The 23,829-nt window shown below is 47.8% G+C and overlaps 1 protein-coding gene across 1 annotated transcript in view; it reads left to right on the forward strand.

The window, feature by feature from the left end:
• The window catches only part of CACNA1E (calcium voltage-gated channel subunit alpha1 E), a 312,718-nt gene that overhangs the window by 9,939 nt on the left and 278,950 nt on the right, over nt 1–23,829 (forward strand). Inside the window, exons 2-3 of the mRNA XM_047754407.1 lie at nt 18,796–18,901; nt 19,783–19,922. Of these exons, the coding sequence (XP_047610363.1) occupies nt 18,796–18,901; nt 19,783–19,922 (246 nt within the window). The remainder of the gene's footprint in view (nt 1–18,795; nt 18,902–19,782; nt 19,923–23,829) is intronic.

The following is a 23,829-nucleotide window of genomic DNA, read 5'->3' on the forward strand; positions in this document are numbered from 1 at the left end:
AGGCTGTGAAAAAATTGCCCAGTGTCTGTTGCTATCTGGCATTTGTTTGTACAGAACTCTTTATTCATTGGCACCCAGAGAGCTATAGTTTAATGACGATTGAGGTTTGTATCAATGGCCCCTAGGTACCACAGAATGCCATAGTGCGTCCTTAATATCACCAACAAAGTGTTATGTTCAGTGTGCTTGCTCAGCACTGTGTTCAGCAGGGTTTGAGTGATGCGTGTACTTTATTGTATTTGGAGCTTTTGCAAATTATAATCCATATTGATTATATAAAGTAACTCTTTTTTTTTTTTTTGTTAAATTAACGGAAGCCGCCTTCTCCAGCTACACTGGATCACGACAATCACTGCATGTTCTAAAAATGAATCCTTTAAGCTCTAGCAATACTGTAGGACCTGGAGATGGATCCTGATACAACTGTCATAATGTCAGATGGTGGTTAGAACAAAGTCATTATTTTTTAAATGGATTGATAGCTCAGGAAGCTTTAGATTCACTGAGCAAGTTTTCCACCTGACACGCTGGCATGGCTTCTGACTGGGTGTGCTTGGTTCTATAGGCTGACATTGAAAATAAACCTTCCCCATCTCCCAAAGTGTCTCCAGTAGGCATCTCAGCCAGAGGTGGACAGGTGATACCTGCCCCAACTTGACTGAATTATCCAATTTTTGTGCCTTTGGCTGCTTCTCGGCTCTTTGGTACTTCTGGCTCCTTTCTTTTTGATCACGGTCAGAGGTGTTTGGCTGGAAACAGTTCCTTGCAGGGCGATGGTCTTTAGACACTGAAGGTTTTGGAACTTCAGAGTTGGGGCTGACCTGAAAGGTTGTCTAGAAGGCATATAGATGACTGTTCTTGGAGGATGGGGACAGTTAGGTCCCTCTGATACAGAGTTTACAAGCTTTCTATATTGGGATCACAAATCCTATTGCACGATGCTGTGGATCCCTCTTTCCTGAAAAACACGCCTACAATTTTGCATTCAATTTCAGGGGAGTCTCTGGATCATAATTTGAAAAGGCTGACTATGTGAGAAAATTCCCACGTTCTGGGATGTTGGGATGCTGGGTCAGCAAGCATAGGGACTCTCACCCCAGCATCATAGCCTTTAGGTATAAGTGTGATAGGAACTCCATGTGAGTGCATCAGCCATGCCGCTGTGATAAAACACAAGCATCCCCACCAAAGAGCATGAGGGCAATATAGGAACTCTTTCTCTGTCACCCCGATAGATGGCTGTCAAGCTTCCAGTGTCAGGGTGCTCTTCTGTTATTAGAAAACTTCGAGTGTAGGAAGTTGAAATGTTCCTCCTTATAATTTACACCTGTTTTTTCCCCGTTTCTGTCCTATAAGGCGACACAGACCCAGTCTACTTCTTGTTCACTTTATGGTACTGTGGCCCTGAACGGTGCTGTTGGCTAAAACTTTCTCTGATGATGGGTATGTTTTTATCTGCTGTGGAATACTATAGCTGCTAGCCACATACGGCTCGTAAGCACTTGGCGTATGGCTATTGTGTCCGAGTGCTAAATTTTAAGTTTTATTTCATTTTAATTAATTCACATTTTTCAGCTGTGTCCATGGCACATGAAAGCTCTCAGGCCAGGGGTCAAACCCGTGCCACAGCAGTGACTTGAGCCATAGCAGTGACAATGCTGGATCCATAACACACTGATCCACCAGAGAACTCCTAATTAATTCAAATTTAAATAGCCACATGGGAGTTCCCGTCGTGGTGCAGTGGTTAACGAATCTGACTAGGAACCATGAGGTTGCGGGTTCGGTCCCTGCCCTTGCTCAGTGGGTTAATGATCTGGCGTTGCCGTGAGCTGTGGTGTAAGTTGCAGATGCGGCTCGGATCCCACGTTGCTGTGGCTCTGGCGTAGGCTGGTGACTACAGCTCCGATTGGACCCTAGCCTGGGAACCTCCATATGTCACGGGAGCGGCCCAAGAAATAGCAAAAAGACAAAAAAAAAAAAGCCACATGTGGCTAGTGGCTATAGGACAGTACAGCAGATGTAGAGAAGCTAGACAGAGTTGGAACGTCTAAGTCCTATCTGGGTTCTCTCATTCATTTGCTTTGTAACTGGGTGAGGTTTCCCTAGCTTGGTGTGCAGGGCTTCTCCTGATTGACTCTGCATGTGGCACCAATCTGTCTCAACTGTTGTGGTGCCCTTCTCTCCAGCTGTTCCCATGGGCTGCTCATGCCTGAAGGGACCAACCTCTCCTGGGCCTCTGTGCCTGTGCACTTGCTGCTCTCTCTGCCTGGAATGCCTTCTGTCTCTCCCTGACTTCCTGGCTTTGAGACTACTCAGAGGTCCCTTCCTCCAGAAAGCCTTCCTTGATTTCTCTCTGCAGAGTCAGACCAACTCCCTTCTCCTGGCTCCTGTATGGCACCTGGTCTATTACTTTCTTGTAACCCTTACTTAGCACATAGCTTTAGTATTGGTCCAACAGTCCATCCTGTAGAGATTCTTTCTCAGTGAGGACAGGGAACTAATTTTCATCGAGTATCCGTAACCTTCAGACACTGCATTTGAATGAAACAATCCAGTGAGATACATGTTTATCTGCTTTTTATATATGGGGAAACTGAGGCTAAAGAAGATTAAGTCGCTTACCCAAGGTAAACTTGAACCCTGGCAGTCTGACTCTAAAGTTTGGGTGGTTTCCTTAACACACCGTCTCTAGACACAACAGTTTAGTAAGTGAGCTCTGTACCCCCAGCTCTGTGTCATCTGCAGACTGGATAGGCATGTGCTTTATGCTTTCATTCAAGTAACTGATAGAAATATGGTTAGAATCCGGGAGCTCGCCTCCTGCTCACCACTGGTGCATTGGTCCACACTCATCTGCTGTTCAGTGTTTCTTACATGTTCTGAACTGTGCTTTAGGCAGCAGACGTCCTTCTATTTTGTCTGTAAGGATGTTGTGTGAGATATCCTTGTCACACGCTTTGCTGAAATCACTACACACTTTTATGCCTATTTCACGTCTGTCGTAAGCTAGGATAGAGCATCTTGCTTTCTGCAAAGTCCACAGCAAGTATCATTTTCAGAGACGCACTCTGACAATATTTTATTTGTTTCCTAGGCAGCAGAAGTGTTGAACCCTAGAATCTCAGGAGTTGAAGGGATATTAGACATTAGCTAGATCAGTGCCCAGTGGATGAAAGCTTCACCTTAGAGTTCAGGATTTCCCAGTTCCTGTCCTGGTTAAAAACATGGCCTTTAGATTCACATCTTGGTACCATCTCCACCGCTTCCTGGCTGTGTGGACTCTGATGCTGTGCCTCAGATTCCTCAAACATAAAATGGAAATCGGAATTTTACCTATAGGGTGTATCTTAGAGGATTTTCGTGACGATCAGATGAGATAACACATGTAAGATGTGAGAGCAGTGTCTGGCACATAGGAAGCCACGAATCCCTCTCGTTAGTATCTGCTTAATTCTAGAGGAATCAACATTAAATGCCTGCATCTAAGTGTTCTCCTCCTAACAGTACCATCTACTTTCTGCTGGCTCTGGTCAGGTGTCTCACCTGCGCACCGCCAGATGATGTTTGTGACTTGTGTGGGTTTGATAACCTCCCTGGACCTCAGCATCTTCAGATGGGAGATGAAGGTCACCTGCCTGGCTTTGCCTCCCTTCCAAGACTGTTGGGAGGCCAGCATCTGCTAGGATGTGGGAAAGCCCTTTGGAACCATGTTCGATATTAGCACGGCATTCATGTCAATGGGGATGATACACGTCTAACATGTTATGGGGTATTTACCTCGTGCCACATCCCCGTGCTAAGTGCGTCCCGTGGATTATTGCATTTTTCCCTCACGACGGTCCTGCAGAGATAGGCATGCTTGTTTTCCACATTTCATAGTTGGGAGGATGACAGCATGGAGAGGTTAACTCATTTGCCCAAGATGACCCAGGGAGAGGGAGCTGGAAGGCTGCTCCCACCCCCTGCAGCCTGGTGGTCTGCCCACCAGCCCTTTTTGTTTCTCTTCTCAGTGTGACTGGGTTTATGTCTTTAAAACCACATTTAAACGTATCTAATCAAAACCTGCCTTTCTTCGTGTGTCTCTGATGCCAGTGTGACACTGACGCTGTCTCTCAGGACACGTTTGGTTTACAATCCAGAAAAAAATACCTTCAGGAGCCGTCCAGAGGCTGAGTTTTCCCCGCAAGCTTTTGAGAGAAGCAGATAAGCTGTTCAGAACCATGAGCCTCAGGCAGAATCACTAGATTTTGTTTGTGTGTGTGTGAAAGCGCTAGCCACCGAGTTTCAGATGGCCTGATTGACAGCTTGTGGAAGGGCCCTTCCTCGAGCCGCAGTTTGGCCCCTGGGTAGGTTTTCTTTTCAGGGCTTGGAGGCCTTCCAGTTGACTCCTCCCCTCTGTTTGGGTTTCTGGGTGTTTAGGGTCTCCGTCTTTGTTGGGGCAGAGAAGGGAGTCAGGATTGGACTCCCTGACCTGTGGAGGAAGCCTCTGAAAGGGATAGAGGGATGCCACAGGGAGGGGGAAGACTCCTTGGCTGGAGCCCTTGGACCTTTGTCTAAGGCGCTCAGGGAAGGACCTCTGACCAGGATACGGGAGGGCGTTTTCCCCGAGGGCCCTGGGTATGGGTGTGGGTGCGAATGGAGCAGCAGGATGTACCACCTGGCTTCTGGAAACCGGGCAGAAGACTTAAAGGAAATTAGGGAGTGGGTTTAAAACAAATGAAAGGAACTGCCTCTTCTTTCTGCTAACTTTGGGTTGTGTTTGCAAGGGAATTTGTGTTTATGAGATAACGAAGCCATATGGATGTGCAAGGATGCATGTGTTCTCCTGGTCTGTTGATGCGAGAGCAGTTGAAGGGCGTAGGCTTGTCTGGAGGTGGGGCGGGTAGGTGGATCTGGTAACGGGGGAGGGCTTCGTTCTGGGAAACATGGGCCCATGGAAATTCAGAGGATCTGGGCATTTTGGCAATAGAATGGTCTCTTCTCCTCGATAGTTAGGTCTGTATTTATGTATTTTTGAGATCTCCGTCTGCCCCTCCTCCTTCAAAGTTTTCTGGATAAGGGTCCTCTCTGGGGAGCCTCTTCCCTTGGTGACAAGTAGAGAGTAACCGGCAAACAGCCACCTGTGAGGGTACATGCAGCAGGACTGAGCTCGCTTCTGTCGCAGACATCAGGAGACAGGCTCAAAGGAGCAGAGCCAGAGGAATAGATTCTGGAAAATGAGAACTGTCCCACAGCTTTCCATCTTTGTGCTGTGAAACAGGCTGGGTTTAGGACAGTGCCGTTCAATTATAAGGTTGATCATCTCTTTTTTTTTTCTCTTACCTTCATTTATTTTTACTTTCATATAATCATTTTTGTGTTATTTTACCAGCCTTCTCTAGGGAGCCTGATTCCAGCCTGAAGAGTTATCCATCCCCCGGGACGTCGTCCTGAGTGTTCAGAGGAAACTCACCTTTATTAAGTGCCTGGTGTGGGGCAGACACTCTCCAGTGCGCTGGTGAGAGGTGTTATCATTTTACCCAGTTCTCTGCGACGTGGGTGTTGTTTCCTTGTCTTACAGATGGTCAGCCCTGGGTCACAGGTGGGTGTGGGCTGACCGTCCCCCGACTTCATTGGCTCTTTTCTTCCCGTTGTACCACACGGCCTCGGGTCAGACCGGAAGAGTAGCAGGGACGTCTTTTTAGATCAGCAGCACCCATGGAATGTGAGGCTCAACGCCTGGAAGAGGAAAGGGTCTCAAGGTGGGAGAAGGGCAGGGACCTCGTACCTGTCGTTGTGGGCATCACGCGGCATTGAGACAGCTTGCCCTGGGCCACTGGAATGCAAGCTCAGTTGGAATCAGGGCTCTTTGCTATTTTGTCCTCTCTTCACCGAAAGCTGTGTTGTTATTCTTCCTTTATCACTCTCAAAGGACCTTTGATTTGCCTGTTCTTCTTCTCTTTTTAATATTAGCATATAAAGTCTGTTTTCTTTTTTCCAGCCCTCTCTTTTCTGGGGCACCTGTAGTGTGTGTGGTAATGTGGAGGAGCTAACTTTTATGTTTTATGACCTTTTTTTGGGGGGGCTATTTTAGGGCTGCACCTGTGGCATATGGAGGTTCCCAGGCTAGGGGTGGAATTGGAGGTGTTGCCGCCGGCCTACACCGCAATCACAGAAATGCGGGATCTGATCTGAGTGATCTACAACACAGCTCATGGCAATGCCAGATCCTTAATCCACTGAGCGAGGCCAGGGATCGAGCCCACATGCTCATGGATGCTAGTCGGGTTCATTAACTGCTGAGCAACGATGGGAACTCCATTATGACCTGTTTCGAACCTTCACCTTTTACTGAAGGCTTCTCCCTTTGTGGTTTGTTAAGGAAGAAATGGGTTGTGGGGACAGAGAGGCTGCAGAAAAGACTAGCCCAATGGAGAGCATAGAGAAGGCCTACAAAAGGCTTATGGAAAAGCAGCCTTAAGTTCACCTCCAGGCTGCCATTTTGAGAATTCTAATTTTTCATCATGAACTGTTTCTTAGAGATATGTTAGCTAGTCCAGCTTGGATTGTCATGGAGCTCCTGTTACTGAAATTTTAGAAATGTTTCCATTGACTCTAGACACTTGAAAGGTGTACCTGGGAGTGCCAGGGTTTCTGCTTTGGGTGTTATTGTTGGGTTTCCTCATCAGTCGCTTCACCAAAAATGGTGTCTCTCAGTTGTAATAATGGGTGCTCCTCCTTCGTTTCTCACTTGCATTCCCAGCCTGTTACCTATGAGCACTAGAGCATAATAGGATCCTAGAGTGATAGGGACCCAAGAGAAACTCCCACTTATCTGTCAGAAAGCTGAGGGTCAGAGAGATTAAGTGACTTGCTACTGGTCTCTCATAAGTGACAGAGCTTGGACTAGAACCCAGGGCTCCTTTGCTCACATTTCCTCTGTTTTCTTCAGTACTTTCTTTCTTTTTTTTTTTTTTTGTCTTGGGCTGCTTCCTGTGGCATATGGAAGTTCCCAGGCTAGGGGTTGAATCAGAGCTGTAGCTACTGGCCTACACCAGAGCCACAGCAATGCGGGATCTGAGCCATGTCTCCAGCCTACATCACAGCTCACGGCAATACCGGATCCTTAACCCACTGAGCGAGGCCAGGGATCGAACCCGCAACCTAATAGTTCCTAGTCGGATTCACGACGGGAAGTCCTTCAGTACACTTTCTCTACCTGGTCATCTTCCTTCTATCCCCTCATCCTCCTCTGGGATGTTTTTCATCCTTTTGTTACTTAGCAAGTATATGGTTTCAGTGTTTCTCTTGGGTTGGAGAATAGGAGGCTGGCTCATGATTCATAAGAAAGGATTTAATTAAGAAAAAGTAGGACTGGACACGAGAAGGAAGATCCAAGAGAAGCCCTTCAGCACAGATCCAGGGAGACGGGGAAGCAGTGATTCAGAACAATGGTTACTGTGTTCTTCTCCCAAAAATGTTGCTGGAGAACTGTATGCAATGGTCATGCTCACTAGGCAGTGGGCTTCTACCCGGGGTGTAAAGCAAGATCACATCTTGGCAGATGGGAGAATGGATGCTCAGGCAGGCACTCCTTGCCGAGTGTTTTCTAGACTCTTCAGTGCTCCTGAGAAAGGTAAATCATCCTTACTCTACAGTAAGAGATATGTTCTTGAGAACAGTCAAGTAGGGATGGAGGAGACAGACTCAATAGAAAGATCCCTTTCTTTTAAAGCCCTCCATTCGAGCCAAGAAGCCAGGGAGTTGTGCTTGATTGCTCTGACAATAGGTTCCTAAGCTTTTTAGGAATCCAGAGAGGTTTCTAGTCCTGGCTCTGGAAAAGTCTTGTTCCTCCTCTGGTTTTAGTATCTGTGTCTATAAAATGAGTGTGCTGGATTTGTTAACAGAGCTCTAGGTACGTTTCAGTTCTTTTTTCTTTTTCTTTATCTTATGGCTGCACCTGGGGTACATAGAAGTTCCTGGGCCAGCTACCAGCCTACACCTCAGCCACAGCCACACCAGATCTGAGCCACATCCACGACCTGTGCTGCAGCTTGCAGCAACATTGGCTCCTTAACCCACTGAGCGAGGCCCGGGATTGAACTCGCATCCCAATGGAGACTGCATTGAGTCCTTAACCCACTGAGCCACCACAGGAACTCCCCACCTTTCAGTTCTCACCATGGTGCCTCTCTGATTCCACTTGCTCACTTGTTATCTCCCCTGAGTTGACACCATTAGCTGTCAGGGCTTCCAGCATCAAAGGCAGTGTTCTTTTCCCAGACTGCACATTAAAATCAGCCTGGGTCCTTCTAGAAATGCTGATGCCCAGATGGTAGCAGAGACAAATTAAATCACAATTCCTAGAGATGGGATACCTATAGCCTTGATTTTTAAAAGCCTCTCAGGTGATTGCTGTGCAGTCCAGGGTGAGATCTGATCTTCTAGAATGAGAGGTGAACCTTTTACCTGATGGATTTCTTTGGATTGTGCTTTGAATCTTGGGTCTTGGTGGGTTCCTCTCCGCTCTCATAGAGGCTACAGTGATACAGCAGGGGGCCTCTGGGCCTCTTAGAATTCAGCCTGAGAAAATAGGGTGATTAATTCTTATGTTTCATGGCGCTGGCACACCATTCACCTGTGGCTGCCTCTGGCACACATCCAGCGGCATAGGTACCAGCCTTCCATGATATGGGTGATGCTTCAGACATCGTGAAGGCAAGTCTCACTAAGGGGCCACTTGAGTCTCAGGGAAGAGTGAGCCGTGCTGACCCAGGAGGCCCCTGAGCAAGTGACTGAAGGCTCACTGACCAGAAGGGAGGAAATCTTTCCCATTTGTTAACTCCTCATGCGTAGGAAGGTTGATCCAGCTCAATGACCATCAAATACAGGCATCGCTTCCTCAGTATCCTTGGTGTTCTCCCACTGACATGGAACTGACAATAAGGGGTGCACTGGAACCAGCTAGTCCCGGCTGGTGGGTTTCAGCCACGTGGATCTCTTCTCAGCTCCACGTGCATTGCTCTTAAGTTGGTAGCTTGACATTGGCCAAAGAGAGAGTCTTTCTATGCTCGACCTTGGCACATGCTACACATCAGAGCTTTTCTCCCTTTGGAGAAGCTGGTTGTTAAACATTGGTTCGTACAACACTTAGTTTCCCATTTAATGAAATAGTCCGTTGCCTTGTGGAATAGCGGAGCTTCTGTGTGTTGCCCCAGGTCTGTCTTTGGGTGGGCGTTCCACCCTGTGGTCTTAGCCTTGCCCTTCGGAGTAACGTAGACAACACGGAAGCCCCTTGTGACCAGCGAGCCCTCCAGAGAGTTGAACACAGCTGTCATGGCTCTCACGCCATCCCTTCCCAAGCTGAGTTGAGCATCTTTCGTACCTTCAGCATTTCCTCCAGAGATGTGGAGCTTCAGAAGATGTCTTTGAACATGGGGGTGCAGTGGCAGGTTTTCAAGGGAGAACAAAAACTTTGCTCGGAAATGATTGGTGGACTCTAACACAAGACGGTTCATTTTCCTTCTACACTCAGAGAGCCGTCTGAGCTCCACAGAGTGACTCTGCATGGAGGGGGCTCAGTCCTGGGTGTGGGTGCTGGTGGCAGCCCACATTCTTCCCCTGCACCGCTCGTGGCTGCCGGAACGCTTGATGGGCTCTCATTCGTCAGTGTCTCATCAAAACACTGATTCTGGTTTCTGAAAGAGGTAATTTTCCTACCGCTGTTTTGTTTTCCTTCCAGAGGCTTTTGATATTCCTCTTTTCTTTCTTCCCTTCCCTGTAGCATTCAATCAGTTGTCTCCTGATCACCAAAACCATGTGTCAACTGACAGCATTTTGAGTCCAGGATTCAGTCAGACGCACAAAAAGTGAATTTGTTAAGACATAGCCAGGTGATTGTAACTGAGGCACAAGAGAGAGGGAAGTGGTGCTGTCTGAATTCTGCAGAAGCCCCACTCCCCTCCTTTTAGGACTGGGGCTCTGTTGAGTCTAGAGCTGGTCTCAGCACCAGTGAACCAAGTTGACAATAATGTGGACTTCCTTTTAGTCATTTTATATAGAGGCCAGGGACATGGGAGGTCTTTGGTCTCAAGCTATGAAAAGTTCAGTGCAGCTGCACAGCCAGCGTTGCAAAAGGGTAATGCTGGGGATCTTCCGTTCTGAGAAACTGAGTCCATTGACCTCCCTACGAGAGCAGTGGGACCGTACTGGGAAATGGAAGGCCTTTGGGGGGTTCTCTGCCTCTTTGCTGTATTGTCAACATTGCTTCCTTTGTCTTTCATTCATTAGGATTTCAGTCTTGAGGAGGAGGTGTAATGGCATTTCCATCTTCTTGACAGAGAGCGAGGTGCGTTTAGGACTGCCTGTCAGATGGTGAATTTGAACAGAGGCAGCTGTTGTCATGGTGATGGCAGGTTGCATCCCACCAGCATGGAAACCAAAGTTAAAAAACTGATGTTAAGACTGGAAATCACATGATACATTTTTGTTGTGTTTTGTTTTAAAAAAAGAAGTGGGGTATGGTTCTTCAGTCTGGTTTTTTTTTGGTTTTTGTTTATGTTTTTTTTTTTGGAGTCGAGTTGGGTGGTGAGAAAAATTCCAACACGGAACGCAAGGCCATAATGAAATGGGACAACACTAAGTATGCAGAGCCTTCCACCCCATTTTCCTGCTTATTGATGGTGCGTTTTTGCTGCCGTGAGGCTGGGCAAGTAGGGAGAGGTACAGGATGGATTTCCACATTGGCAGCCAGAACTGTGTATTGTCATATGGAGGAGCACAGGGGTTTAGCCCTCCTGCCCTTCAATGGCCATGTGTATGCCACTCTGTTGATGAGTCCAAGAGAGAGAGACTGGGAACCTAAAAATAAGGACTGAAAAAAAGAGATAGGACTGGAGTTGAGGATGTGACCTACCCCAGATATGAGAGTGGTTCATACATTGCTAAGTTCAGATGCTTAATGTTGTTTTTCAGGAAACTGAAAATTGTATCTGTAGCCCCTCAGAACCCCAGAGAATACTGTCTCTCTGTTTATTCCCTTTTCTGGAAGACTCTTTGGATGCTCTGTCCTGCTCAGTGAGCCATAGGAGCAAGATCAAAGAAGTCCAGAGGGAGCCCATCCGGGAGCATATTAGCCTCTAGGTCAAGGCTCCCTCAGACCACGGCTAAGCTCTGAACCTGGCTTCTCACCTCTGAGCCTGGGTAGGACAGGACCATGCGGGCTGACCGAGGGATGCTAGAAAGCCCTCTTGGCTCACCATCTTTTAACCTCTTCCTCTCTCCTACTCTAATCCACCACCTGGAGAAAAGGTGAAACATCCTTCCAGGAAGGAGCGCTGGCCCTGGGCCTAACAGGCTTGGTTTTAATTTTCTTTTTGGTCTGTGGGGCTTTGAAGAACTGTACACGTGGCATGTGTGGAAAGGCAAGGAAGCAGCTGTTCCCGGGAGAATGTGGCCTCTAGGGAGGGGTGCAGACACTCTGTGGAAACGGTGGTGATGGCTCTAGCCACGTCTGGGTTTTAGACACAAGGTCTTGTCTCTTCATGATTACTGGTCCCTCCAGGACTATATATTGTTATCTGCAGCCCAGGCCGGGGTAGTAGGGGGTATATGATCTCACCAGCATGATCTCACTGCATTTCCAACAGGGTCTGATGGAGCCAGAGCTGGACTTCTGTGATAGTTCAGCCCCTCCTGTTCTTAGCCCTGGCCTTGGGTATAATTAATGTCCCTTCTCATCGCTGGGAGAGATTGCATCAGAGCCATCAGCTTCATAAATCCTCCTATGGGGACTGATGTTTGGATGTGCTTTCCATATTCCCAGGAGGTTCTGGGCCAAATGTCTTTGCTCTCTTCCCGGAGGCCCATTACCATAATTTTCTTTTAAATCCTTTATTGCGGTGGGTCTCTTCAATGTCAGCCCATGGCTGCAGCCAGCCAGCCCACTCCCAGAGGCTCTGACCACGAACAGACACGTCACCCAAAGCTTAGAGCCACAGCAGATGCTTGAAGATTGATTTAGTAGGATAATAAAAATGACTGTGCATTTGGGTAGCACTTTACGGTTTGCAAAGGGTTCTTACCTTCATGTCTCGTCTTAGTCTTTGATCCTTCTGTAGTCCTCAGTTGGTTCCTTGGGAACAGGTGGCCCTGATTTTGCTTGATTCAAATGCCATGCTGGGTGGCTTTTGCATGGAGAGCTGTGGTGGCTCTGGTTTCCATTGCCAAGCTGCTGTTATTATTCCAGGTCTTGAGGAAGATTCTGATTCTTCTCATGTGCGTACAGCAGCACAAAAGCCTTGGGTAGCTAGTATTTCACTCTTGTTCATATTTATTTATTTATTTTAATTTTTAAATTTTCTTTTTACTTTCTAGGGCCACACTGGTGGCACATGGAAGTTCCCAGGCTTCGGGGTTGAATCAGAGCTGCAGCTGCCAGCCTCCGCCACAGCCACAGCCACGTAGGATCTGAACCATGTCTGCGACCTACACCATAGCTCACGGCAATGCCGGATCCTCAACCCACTGAGCAAGGCCAGGGATTGATCCCGCAACCTCATGGTTAGTAGTAGGATTCATTTCTGCTGTGCCACGACAGGAACTCCCGATATTTAGATATCCCTTTGGTGTTGTGTTTGAGGGAATCATACTAGGTAGCCCCCCTCCAATGACTGACTTTGCCTCTACATTCCACTTGTTAGAATGATATATGTATTTTTTCTTTTTCTGCCGTACAAGATTCTTAACCCACTGCACTGCAGCAGGAAAAACTGGAATGACGTTTTTGCGGGGGGAGGGGGGGATGAGGGAGGAGAGGAAAGACACCCACAAAGATGCTCAGGCCATCTCCTGAGAGTCTTCCATCTCAGAAATAGACATGCCCAAACAGGAGACAGGGATGGGCAGGAGGAAAGGAGACAGAGCTTCTTGTGGAGTGTGTGCTCTGGGCCCCAGACGAGAGGTGGAGATGGATCCTGAGACTGTGCAGACCCCCCAGGAGTGTACAGGAAATGCCTGAGTGGCCAGAGTCTACCTCCCCTCCAAAAGCGCATCCTCCTTTAGGCCTGCCTGAGGTCAGGGAGAGAGCATAGCATTCCATCTGCTGGCCTGTCGCTGTGGGCCCACAGCCCCTCTGAGCCCATTCTGTCTCCCTGGTGTTTGAGTATCACAGCCCTGAGAGGAGGCAGCTGAGAGCATACGGGGCCTATGGCCAGCATCCCCATGGTAATAGAGATGCCTGCTTCCTTTGGGGCACCCGGGATCTGATGCTTGAGGCCTAGGTCCTTTCTAGTCCTGTACCTACTCATCAGTCCCTGTGAGGTATTGATGGGGCAGCTCTGCTGGGTGGGCAGAGGGAGGGCTCAGCTCCTGGGCCAGGCCCCTAGGGCTCCGTTGACAAGCAGCTCCAGTGCCACCATGGTAGCCTGTCTGTACCCGGTAGGGCAGCCCTTTCTCTCCCTTGCCCCAGCTTTCTGGGCTTTGGGAAGGAGATGAACAAATAGCAGGTGTACAGGCCAAGTCGTGCTGCTCAAATTAGCTGTGTTGCCAAGGAAACAAGTCAACCATTCGAAGGAAGGAGCATTGGGTAAAGGAGATAAATCAATAAGGGAACCTATTTTTATCATTTCCCTAATGATTGTCTTGAAGCTGTGAGACGGGAGAGGGAGAGCTGGAGTGACACAGGTCCTCATTAATGGGCTCAGAGGGAGAAAGGAGTGAAGGGGTGTTCGGGGAGATTGCCAAGAAAGTTTAGAAAATGAGGCCCTTGGCATGCCGACAGACAGATGCAGAGAGGAGGCATCCTTGCAGGTTTCAGAGACCTTCCAAGACCTTTTCCTCACTGGGTCCAGTCCCTTTGTTCTCCTGCATTTGATCCTCTCAGAAATCCTGTGTGGATTTCTTTGACCCTCAGGTTGGGCTTGGTTTTTGTATTGTGTGGTTTTTTGCAGGATTAATAATAGCTTTAATTGATTTTTAAAAATATTTTTATTATAGTTGATTTACAGTATTGTGTCAATTTCTGCTGTAATTGATTTTATAATTATAAGTGAATACATGCTCATTATAACACTCAGACACTGTGTCAGGAGTAAAGAAGAAGCCCTATTACCCCCCAAGAAAACTCATTATCCTTCTAGCAAGACCGAGGGTTTTTTTTTTTTTTTTTGGCTCTTTAAAAAACTTTTCTTTTTTCTTCTTACCTTGAAGGAATCGTCTATGCATGTTGCTTTCTTTTTTTGCACAGCTAATGTGTGTACATGGTAAACAGCACACAAAGTTCAAATGGGTGTATCATGTAGAGAAAGGATGGGTAACTTTTATAAAGACAGCTCTGGCTCTGTTTTTCCTATGCTATTTGATTATCAATTGAGTGATTGAAAACCTGTTATGGCATGCCCAGTGTGTGCTGGACAGCAGGGATGCAGACGTCTCTGAGTCAGGCAGAACCCCTGCCCTCAGGCTCCCTTACTGCTCCGCGTCAGCTCCATTTAATCAAGATCTCAAACCATAGTCTAGACCCCAGGGAAAGTGTTCTCCAAGAAGTGTTTAGTGTCGGGTGCAGAATGTGGTGGGAGTCACTGCATTCCTGGGCAGACTTCCGTTCTGTTTCATGAAAGGCATTGTTCTTTGAGGCCTTGGCAACATGGCACTTCCTCTGACTTTTCCAAGCCACATCTTTGTCTAGCCTGTGAGGTGCATCTGCTTACCCTGCGGGCCATAACTTGCAACCCAGGTTTTTCCCCTGGGAGATCCTGTAGCAGAGCCTTTGCATACGCCTGGAGCTTGAAGTTCTTTTTCAGGAATTCAGAGGAGCAGCCCTCCTGAGTCAGCTCCTAAGGTGGGGGCCCAAGCCAGTAGGAGTGACTACAGCCCCTGTCTTTGTGATGGGTCCTTAGTGGAGCTGCTGCTTACAGATGGGGTACTTCCCTTCCATTCACACCCTCGCTTAACACCAAGTGACCTCCTGCTGTGTACTGGGAGGTATACTGAGCACCTCCTGTGATGAGATGAATGATACACCATCCCTGCTTTCAAGGTACAGTTTCTTAGAGGAGAGCAATATAAGGAGAGATGATAAAACTGCACTATGCAAAGAGCTGTGGGGCACAGGGAGACACCTTTATAGGCAAGGGCGATATGTGACCAGAAAGGAGGAGAAAGGCCATTGCAGGGGAAACAAAAGCACCAAGATGCAAGTGCTCTCATTTTTTGTGCTTTCTTCAGAAAGAGAAGTGGTCGTGAGATTAAAGGAAGGGGCTGTAAGGTGGAGTAGCTAGAGCTGAGGCAGAACTGGCTATTCTCTCCTGCTCTCCTGTCCGAAAATTTCTATGTTCCCCTTCTCTCTTTCACCTAGTCTATAGATACATGGAATTTTTAGAGTTTCACCTTTATTTGCATTAAAATTTCACCTCAGATTCTTAATTACACCTGACAAATGAATTTATCCTGAGGATGAGATGCTCTTTAAGTCCTGAAGGGACATCCCTCTCAAGGGATCTTCAAAATTTTAAGCCAGAGGATCACTGCTCTGAACAGATCCCTAGATATCAGACCATAGGCAGAGGATTTGGGTTGGGAGGACCTGGGCATGGGGTATTCTTAGAACCTATGAATTACCAAACCCTCTTCTTAGAGTCTAGCCTCCTGGGCCTTAGGTGGTACTATTTGTTGAGTCCTCATGAATTCTCAGCCATTCAGATGTCTGGCCCATCACAGAAAGTCTGGCCCTTCAGCCTTTCTCCTGCCCTGAGCATCCTGTGGTGGTAATGGCCACACCTTGCCAAGGATGGTCCCCCACAAGCCTCATTTCTCTGCACCTGGACATTCTGGGCTAGGTGAGCTTACCATTCCTGGCAGGGAGCTTATGCTTTGATTGTCTGGTGTGGAGGATGAGGTATGGCAGTGGGCATGAGGAGTGGGGGGTGTGCAGAGGGGCTGCAGCAGCCCGGTCAGGCCTTGCTGGGTGGAAATGCACGGCTGTCAGGAGCTGCCTTGCCTGGAGGTCAGCAACTAAGAGCTCCTTTATCTTTATGTCTGTGATTGTCACTGTAAGGTGTTCAGGAGAAGAAGCCTGAACCCCCAGTAGACCTATGAGAGCTCACAACATCTGCAACTTGAATGAGAACATGCTCGTCCCCTGTTCTGCTTCCCAGGGCACATTCTGAGCTCCTTGGACCTGCCGAGCAGCCTTCTAAGCTTGCGAGGGCCAGGCGGGGGGGCCCTTCCAGCGAAGGACTGGCTGAGTCTGACCCTTTTTGAACATTTTTGCTAGAAACAAGGACAGGGCATGAGGTGGAAGGGGTATGAGTTTTACTCCTGTCAGAGCCACTGCCCTCATGTCCCTCAACCCTTGTGGACTGGCAGTGACATCTGCCCTTTGTATCAAGGCTTCCCAGAAATGTTCCTATGAATAGCATCCTCAAGAGAGTTGCTCTGACAAAGGGTTATATAGTGAAGCGGCCTGGGAATGCTGTGTCCTGTTCCCAGCCCCCTTTGGGGAGGGCGTGCTCATTGCATACAGTAGTATTAAAGGCTCCAAGAACTCTGCTGGAGGGGGGTCAGACTCAGCCAGGGGGCGGGAACCTGCTTACCTGGACCGAAGCCAGCTTTCCCTCATTCGTCTGATTGCAAGTTCCTGTAGCACTAGGATTCCATGGCCTGCATTTTAGGAATATGTCGTAAATGCCTTCCACTTCTATTGTCGTTTGTCACCAGCTTGTGGTCATGCTCTCGGTTCCCTGTCTGCATCCATCCCCTGGGGCTGTTCTCGGGAAAGGGCACGGATTCCTGGGCCACCACCTTTGCCATGTTCCCGTCGTCATTTTCCTGTTGGGGTCTGGGGAATTCTGGGTATCTGAACCAGGCCCCGGACACGGCAGCCTATTCAGAGGGCTGTGCGGTACCAGGTCCTGGGGTGGTCCTGATCATTCTGTGCTTGTTTAGAACTTTGGTCAGAGACCATGATGTGATGGAGGAGAACCCCCCCCCCCCCGCCGCCGCCGCCGTGATGGGTGGGTGCCGCGCATGGGGGCTTGTCCAGAGAAAGTAGACGTGTAAGTGAAGCGGGCATCTCTGATGTCTGTTTGCGGGCAGTTTTAGCTCTTGGGCGCCTAGCTTGGTACCCAGAGAGATCGAAGGAGGAGGAACGGCGAGGTGTACTGGGGGCTTTTCACGTAGTGAGGCTCCCCTCTGACCGAGAGGGTCTCAGCAAGCACAGTGAGGTGCGGAGGCAGGAGGCTGGCTCTGAGGTCCTCTGAGCCTCATCTGGTTTTCAGATCCAGTGGCTGAGCCCTGCAGGCCAGCGGAGGCCAGCAGAGCTGTCCCTAGGGTGTGCGTCCTGTGCTTGTGTTGGGTACGTGGGAAGGGAGCATCGCCAGCAGCTGGAGAATGGGCTGTGACTCAGAGATGCAAGGAGATGAGGGAGGAGATGGCGCTGCTTAGTGAGAATGAAAAGTTCTCAAGGCTCAGATGCAGTCATCTCACCTCCTGCAGCCTCCTGTTCTAGCATCAGGACCAGAGTTACTGATGGGGCAGCTCACGTCTTGCCTGTACCACCTCTGGCTGCAGACTCCCTGCGTGCTGCCCCTCTCAGAGATGCCATGACTGCTCCTCCACCATTGATGTTCGCTGACGCATGTATCCGGGTGGGAAGCCGCAGGAGGCGCGTTTATGATCCGCCCGCCTCCTGTACTCCCTAGCGAGGGCTCTGGGCCCTAAATCCTACACAGACAGCCTGAATGTGTGGGGAGACGAGATCCCTCCCTTCCCTCCACTGTTAGCAGCCTTACTCCTCGTCTCTCCTGCCTGGTTTCCAGATGCCGTCAGATCAAAGGTTGCTGGGCAAAGCCAGTGGCAGTGACTCGCTTCTCTTTGCCACAACATTAGTTAGAGAATGAAATCCCATGTGCAGAATGACTCTGGGGCTGGGGTTTCCCTCTCTCTTTTCTAACTGTCCCCCGCCTCCTGCTTAAAGCAGAGCTTATAGCACAACCTTTCTGTAGGAGTCAGGATGCTGGCAGTGGAGTCATAGTTCTGTTTTTCAAAAAGGCGCAGGGAGCCCCTTCACCTGTCTTCAGGACAGTGTAACAGGAAAAAAGCTGAATTCATTATCCACTCACTTGTACTTTGATTCCTAGAGGCCCCGACTTTGCTGCCCAGGATGCAGAGTCCTGATGTGTGTCTCTGCTTCCTATAGATTAGAAGCTGAGGAGAAAATGAGGTGGGACAAAGCTAGCTTCTCCTGGCCCCATTAAATATGTTTCTGAACTGGATGTTAAAATAGAAGGGAGCGCATGGAGAGAACCGTTCCTTTCCCAAGGGCTTTTCTTCTATTTAGTTGAGCGGAGGTTCTAGAGGAGGATACTCCCGATGTGATTCCCAGAGACAGCAATGAACAGCCACAGACGGATCCTTGATGAAGCATCCCATTACAGTCCAGTGGTTTGAAGACTGAGGATACTAGGAAGCCTGCAATGGCATCAACACGTCTTCCTCCCTTCGTCCCTGCTTCCATTTGCAGCCCTAGTTAATTCCCGGATTTATCACTGTATTTACTTAAGTATCTGGAGTGTCTGCCATATGGCCATTGTATTATTTATTGGCTGCACTCGTCTTGGAGAAGATGCTTTGTGTTCACAGCTTAATCAGAAACAGAGTTCCACGTGCTAAGGACCATCCACTGTCCTGCCTGCCTGTTTGCAGACGGCGCAGACGCGATGCGGGTTGATAAAGTTGTGTACCAGTGTGCACAGCCGTCTTGGAGGCTGTGTCCCTCTCTCATTGGTGAATCTTTCTTAACTCCTCCTGTCCCACGCCGTTTGAGTACATGATCTTGGCCACCATCATTGCCAACTGCATCGTCTTGGCCCTGGAGCAGCATCTTCCTGAGGATGACAAGACTCCGATGTCCCGCAGACTGGTAGGTGCCTCCCTTCTTCTCACTGTCCCCACCCCCCATTCTTCTCCCCTGGATTCCTTCTCCTTTGCTTCATCACCTGGCCCCTTCTCTCCTTGCCTACCCTATAGTTCTGCAAGTTTGTTTGTTTTCGGGGAACGAGTTGGTAACAAATCCCATTGGGATTCATAAGAACAAGAGGACTGATCTTTTAAATCCCTGCTTCCAGGAGGTTCTGAGGGGGCTGCAAACCCCTGTGTGTGCACTGCATGGCAGCTGGGCAAGAAGAAGGGGCAACCATGAGGTCCACTCACTTCACTTCTCTTTCTAAGGGACTTTGGAAGCGAGAGGGAAAGGGGAGGGTAAAGAAGAGAGGAGGAAGGATGCTCAAAGCCTCTGTGCATTCATGGTTCTGAACTTCCTAAATATTGGCCTATTTTCTCTGTAAAGAAATTATCTACGTGTCTAAAGTAGTTCCCCTAAAGAGAGCAAACAAAATGCTTAAAATCCAAATGTGTGGGCACCTGGCTTCAGCTTCATTACCTGTGAATGAGAAAGAACTTCTAAGCTCCCAGCATAGGTGAAGGCCAGCAGTGGGAAAGCCAACCCCTTCTGGGCAAAGCCAGCGCCATCGGCCACCTTCCTGGGAAAACGGCTGGTTCTGGGTATGAGGCCCATATCCATCCATTTCTGCAGCTTTCCCCTGGGGTTTCCTTTGCTCTTGTGTACTCTCTAAGTCCCGCAGGGCCCCCACTTCCACCTGTACACGGGCTAGGCACCAACGTCCAGGTGTCCTGGAGGAAAGAGGAAAGGTCAGAGCAGAGGGTACCCACCCAGGGTGTGCCTCGGCCTGTGACGGACACAGCTCAGTCTGCTTACTAGCACTTCTGCTCTTCATCCCACAGGAGAAGACAGAACCCTATTTCATTGGGATCTTTTGCTTTGAAGCTGGGATCAAAATCGTGGCCCTAGGGTTCATCTTCCATAAGGGCTCGTACCTCCGCAACGGCTGGAACGTCATGGACTTCATCGTGGTCCTCAGTGGGTAAGTCTTCTTCCTGCTTCTTTTTGGTGTGTGGAGGGGCCCGTGGAGTCATGAAGTGGCTGGTGCAAGGAACCTGGGGATGTGAGGATGGAATTCGGTGGAGAAGGGACGGAGGAAGAAATTCAAGGAAAAGATTCTCCCTGGGGCTGTGCCATAGGTGAGCTGCCTGCAGAGGAGAACAAGTACTCTGGAGATTCGTGGGACCTTTGGCAGAGGCCATGGATCTAAGCTCTGGCTGCTGCTGCTGCTTCTGGTTTTCCATTCTGTGCTTGGCTAAGTGGCGCACACACCAGCCGGTGAGTTCTTTTTCCTGAAGCAAGCTGCTTGCCCCAGCCTGAGAGAGGCACCCCCTCCAATGGTCCAGGAGATGCTGTCAGGTGCAGTTTTCTTTTGGAGGTTGAAGAAGACTCCCAAGTGTGTTTGCTGAGACTCCTGTTCTGATAACGGAATTTGTTATGATTTACAGATTTATTTATTTACAGACTTATACATATTTATAATACAAGGAGACATAAAAGTGAATCACATGGAAGTGTTTGATGACACAGCCATTTGGAAATTAACATAGGAATACTACATTGTGGCTGATCCAGCATCATAGGCGGCCTATCTGAAGGCAGTACACTTACTTATGTATTTGATAATTGTTCTTTTGGAAATGAAGATAGTATGCCTATAGCAGGGCTGATGAAGTGCTGTTGGCTGCACTTGATGTTGGCCTTGGGTCTGATGATCACGGGCATCCCTCCCTGGGCTTTTGCGTCTTCTTGTGTGTCTTTTGGTGCCTGCGAGGGAGAGGAGCAGGCCAGGCCCTGTGGGTCCTGTGTCAGTGTGTCAGGGCGTGGTATGGAAACACTCTTACCCAGCTGCCTACCAGACTGTAGTTCCAACCCCTGAAGCCAGGGTGAGAATGGAGTGGAAAAGGGGCGGGGGTATGAACTCCCATTGCGATTGGCCGAAGACAGAGGGGAGCAAAAAGACATTTTTCAGAGAACAGCCAGAGGAATGCGGGTCGTTAAAATCTGGCAGGAGAGAGAGTTTGGGATTGTTTGCATCTATTCATTATCTTATGCAGTAGACATAATCCTCATGTGTTTCACCTTCATATCAGTTGTGTTAAGTGAAAGGGCAAAAGTCGAGTGTGTAATGGACTAGAAGGTGTAGATCCAGCTCACAAGCATCATACCTCTTAATACCAGGAATGGATAAGTAGATAGAGGTAACTATTAATGTTTAAAAACACCTATCGTCGTATAGAAGGATTTTCCGAAGGTTACTTTTCTAAAAGAAAAATATCCTACTGCATTTAAAATGGGATTTAGTGTATAAAGACACAGCTTATCCTTTGTGTTTCAGAAGTACATGGACATAGACTACAGTATATCTGGGTGATGTTTTGTGGGATTTTCTTCTCCAAGCTTTATTGGAGTATGCTTGACAAATAAAAATTGCATATATTTAAGGTGTACGAGGTGAAAATTTGATGGATGTATGCATTGTAAAATGACCACTGCAACCAAGCTGACATATCCATCATTTCACATAGTTACCTTTTTTTTTTTTTTTGGGTGGAGAAAAAACACTTGAGGTCTACACTTTGAACAGACTTGAAGTATGCACGTTATTATTTCCTGTCCTCCCCATGAGGTCCTTACACCTCACCATGTATATCACGTACCAGAACTCATTCCTCTGTGGTAGAACATTTGTATCCTTTGATCAATACCTTCCCTTTTCTCCTCCTCCTGGCCCCTGGTAACCACTAAGCCTTCCTCTCTCATGATTTCTACTTTTTGTTTTTTAGATGTCACATTAAGTGAGATCATGCGGTATTTGTCTTTTCCCGTTTCACTTCAAATAATATCCTTCCGCTTCATTCATGTTGTCTGGAATGTCAAGATTTCCTTTTTAAAGGCTATAACATTCTGTGTGTATGTGTGTCTCACATTTTCTTGATCCATCCATCCATCCATTGATGGACCTTAGATTGTTCTCGTATCTGGCGGTTGTGAATAATGGGCAGTGAACATGGGAGTGTAGATACTGCTTTGAGATCGTGTTTCTCTTTCCTTTGGATAGATACCAGAAGTGACATTTCTGGATCACATGGTAGCTCTATTTTTAAATTTTTCAGGAATTTCCATACTGTTTTCTCTAGTGATTGCGCCAATTTACATTCCAACAATGCACAAGAATCCCTTTTCTTCACATCCTCGCCAACAAATGTCATCTTTGACTTTTTGATAATAGATGTTTCAAATGTTCCTAAAAAAGTAACATATACTATGTAGACTGTACACAACTCATAATGGTTTGACTTAGGTTTTTTTGACTTTACATCGGTGCAGAAGCAATATGCATTCAGTAGAAGCGGTGCTGTGAATTTTGATCTTTTCCTGGGCTAGTGACAGGCAGTGTGACACCCTCTTGTGATGCTGGGCAGTGGCAGTGAGCTCTGCCATCTCAGTCAGCCATGGAATCCTGAGGGCAAACAATTTATACAGCGACAACCATTCTGTATCTACACAACCAGTGTAGGTACAGTAGTCAATACATGGCATGAGATAGTCAACACTTCATTATAAAATAAGCTTTGTGTTAGATGATTTTTCCCAACTGTAGGCTAAGGCAAGTGTTGTGAGCACATTTAAGGTATTTAGGCGAAGCTGTGATGTTTAGTAGGTGAGGTGTACTAAATGCATTTTTGACTCACGTTGTTTTCAAATTACGATGGGTTTATTGGGATGTAACCTCATCATAAATCCAGGAAGATCTGTACAGTAAAAGGCCTAAATGAGTCTCATTTAGGAATGCTGTGATTCTGTCTGAAAGAAAAATACTCTATTGTATATGTATTATACATTAAAATTGTATGAATTCTTGGTCCCACTGAGTCCTACATGTGTCAGAGGCCATTTGAAATGTCTCTTCTAGTCCTCTTATTTTTATATTCGTCTATGTTCATTAAAGAAAATACAGAAAACACAAGTCAAAAGAAAAAAAAAATAATCACCTGTAAGAAACACTCATTATTTTGTGGCATTTCCTTCCAGCCCCTTTAGTGCTAAGCAGACTCTCTTTTCCATGGTTGTAATTTTGCTGCCTTTTTTCCACATGGTGTGGGCATGGTACCTATTACTCCGTATTTTGGTAAACATTTACAGTGACTGATCAGCAGTGTGTTAAATAGCTGTGTACAGCTGACATCCCTATTTTTTTTTTCAGTTTCCTGAGACATACTGAATTCTGCTTTTGGATGTTTATTAATTATTATTATTATTATTTGGTTTTTTTTGTCTTTTCTAGGGCTGTGCCTGCAGCGTATGGAGGTTCCCAGGCTAGGGTTCCAATTGGAGCTGTAGCCGCTGGCCTACACCAGAGCCACAGCAATGCCAGATCTGAGCCATGCCTTCAACCTACACCACAGCTCACGGCAGCGCTGGATCCTTAACCCACTGAGCAAGGCCAGGGATTGAACCTGCAACCTCATGGTTCCTAGTCAGATTCGTTAACCACTGGGCCACAACGGGAACTCCTGTTATAAATAATTATTAATGATGCTCTGTTGTACATCTTTTGGATACATTTTAAGAGGCATTTTGACAGGCTGAAGTGCTTCTAAAGGAGAGTCTGCCTTTCTGGGACCTAGGATGTGAGGGAAGGGGTGGAGTTGGGCAGCTGATGCAGCAGAGAAGGCTGGTGGGAACTGTCAGCACTGCCTTCAGAGGAGGGTTCCCGTGGTTGACGGAGCAGATTTGTAGGGGTCAGCAGAGTCCTGTCAGGATGGCCAAGAAGGCCTTCTGTCTCCGCCTGCACGCATGTGGGTGCACAGGAGCGGGTGCAGGTGCTGAGCTCTCGGCCATGTCACTTGTCCTCTTTGCTCTCTCTCCACCCAGCGCTGGCATCT

Source organism: Phacochoerus africanus, chromosome 11 (assembly GCF_016906955.1).
Source record: "Phacochoerus africanus isolate WHEZ1 chromosome 11, ROS_Pafr_v1, whole genome shotgun sequence".
In the NCBI taxonomy this organism is placed as follows: Eukaryota; Metazoa; Chordata; class Mammalia; order Artiodactyla; family Suidae; genus Phacochoerus; species Phacochoerus africanus.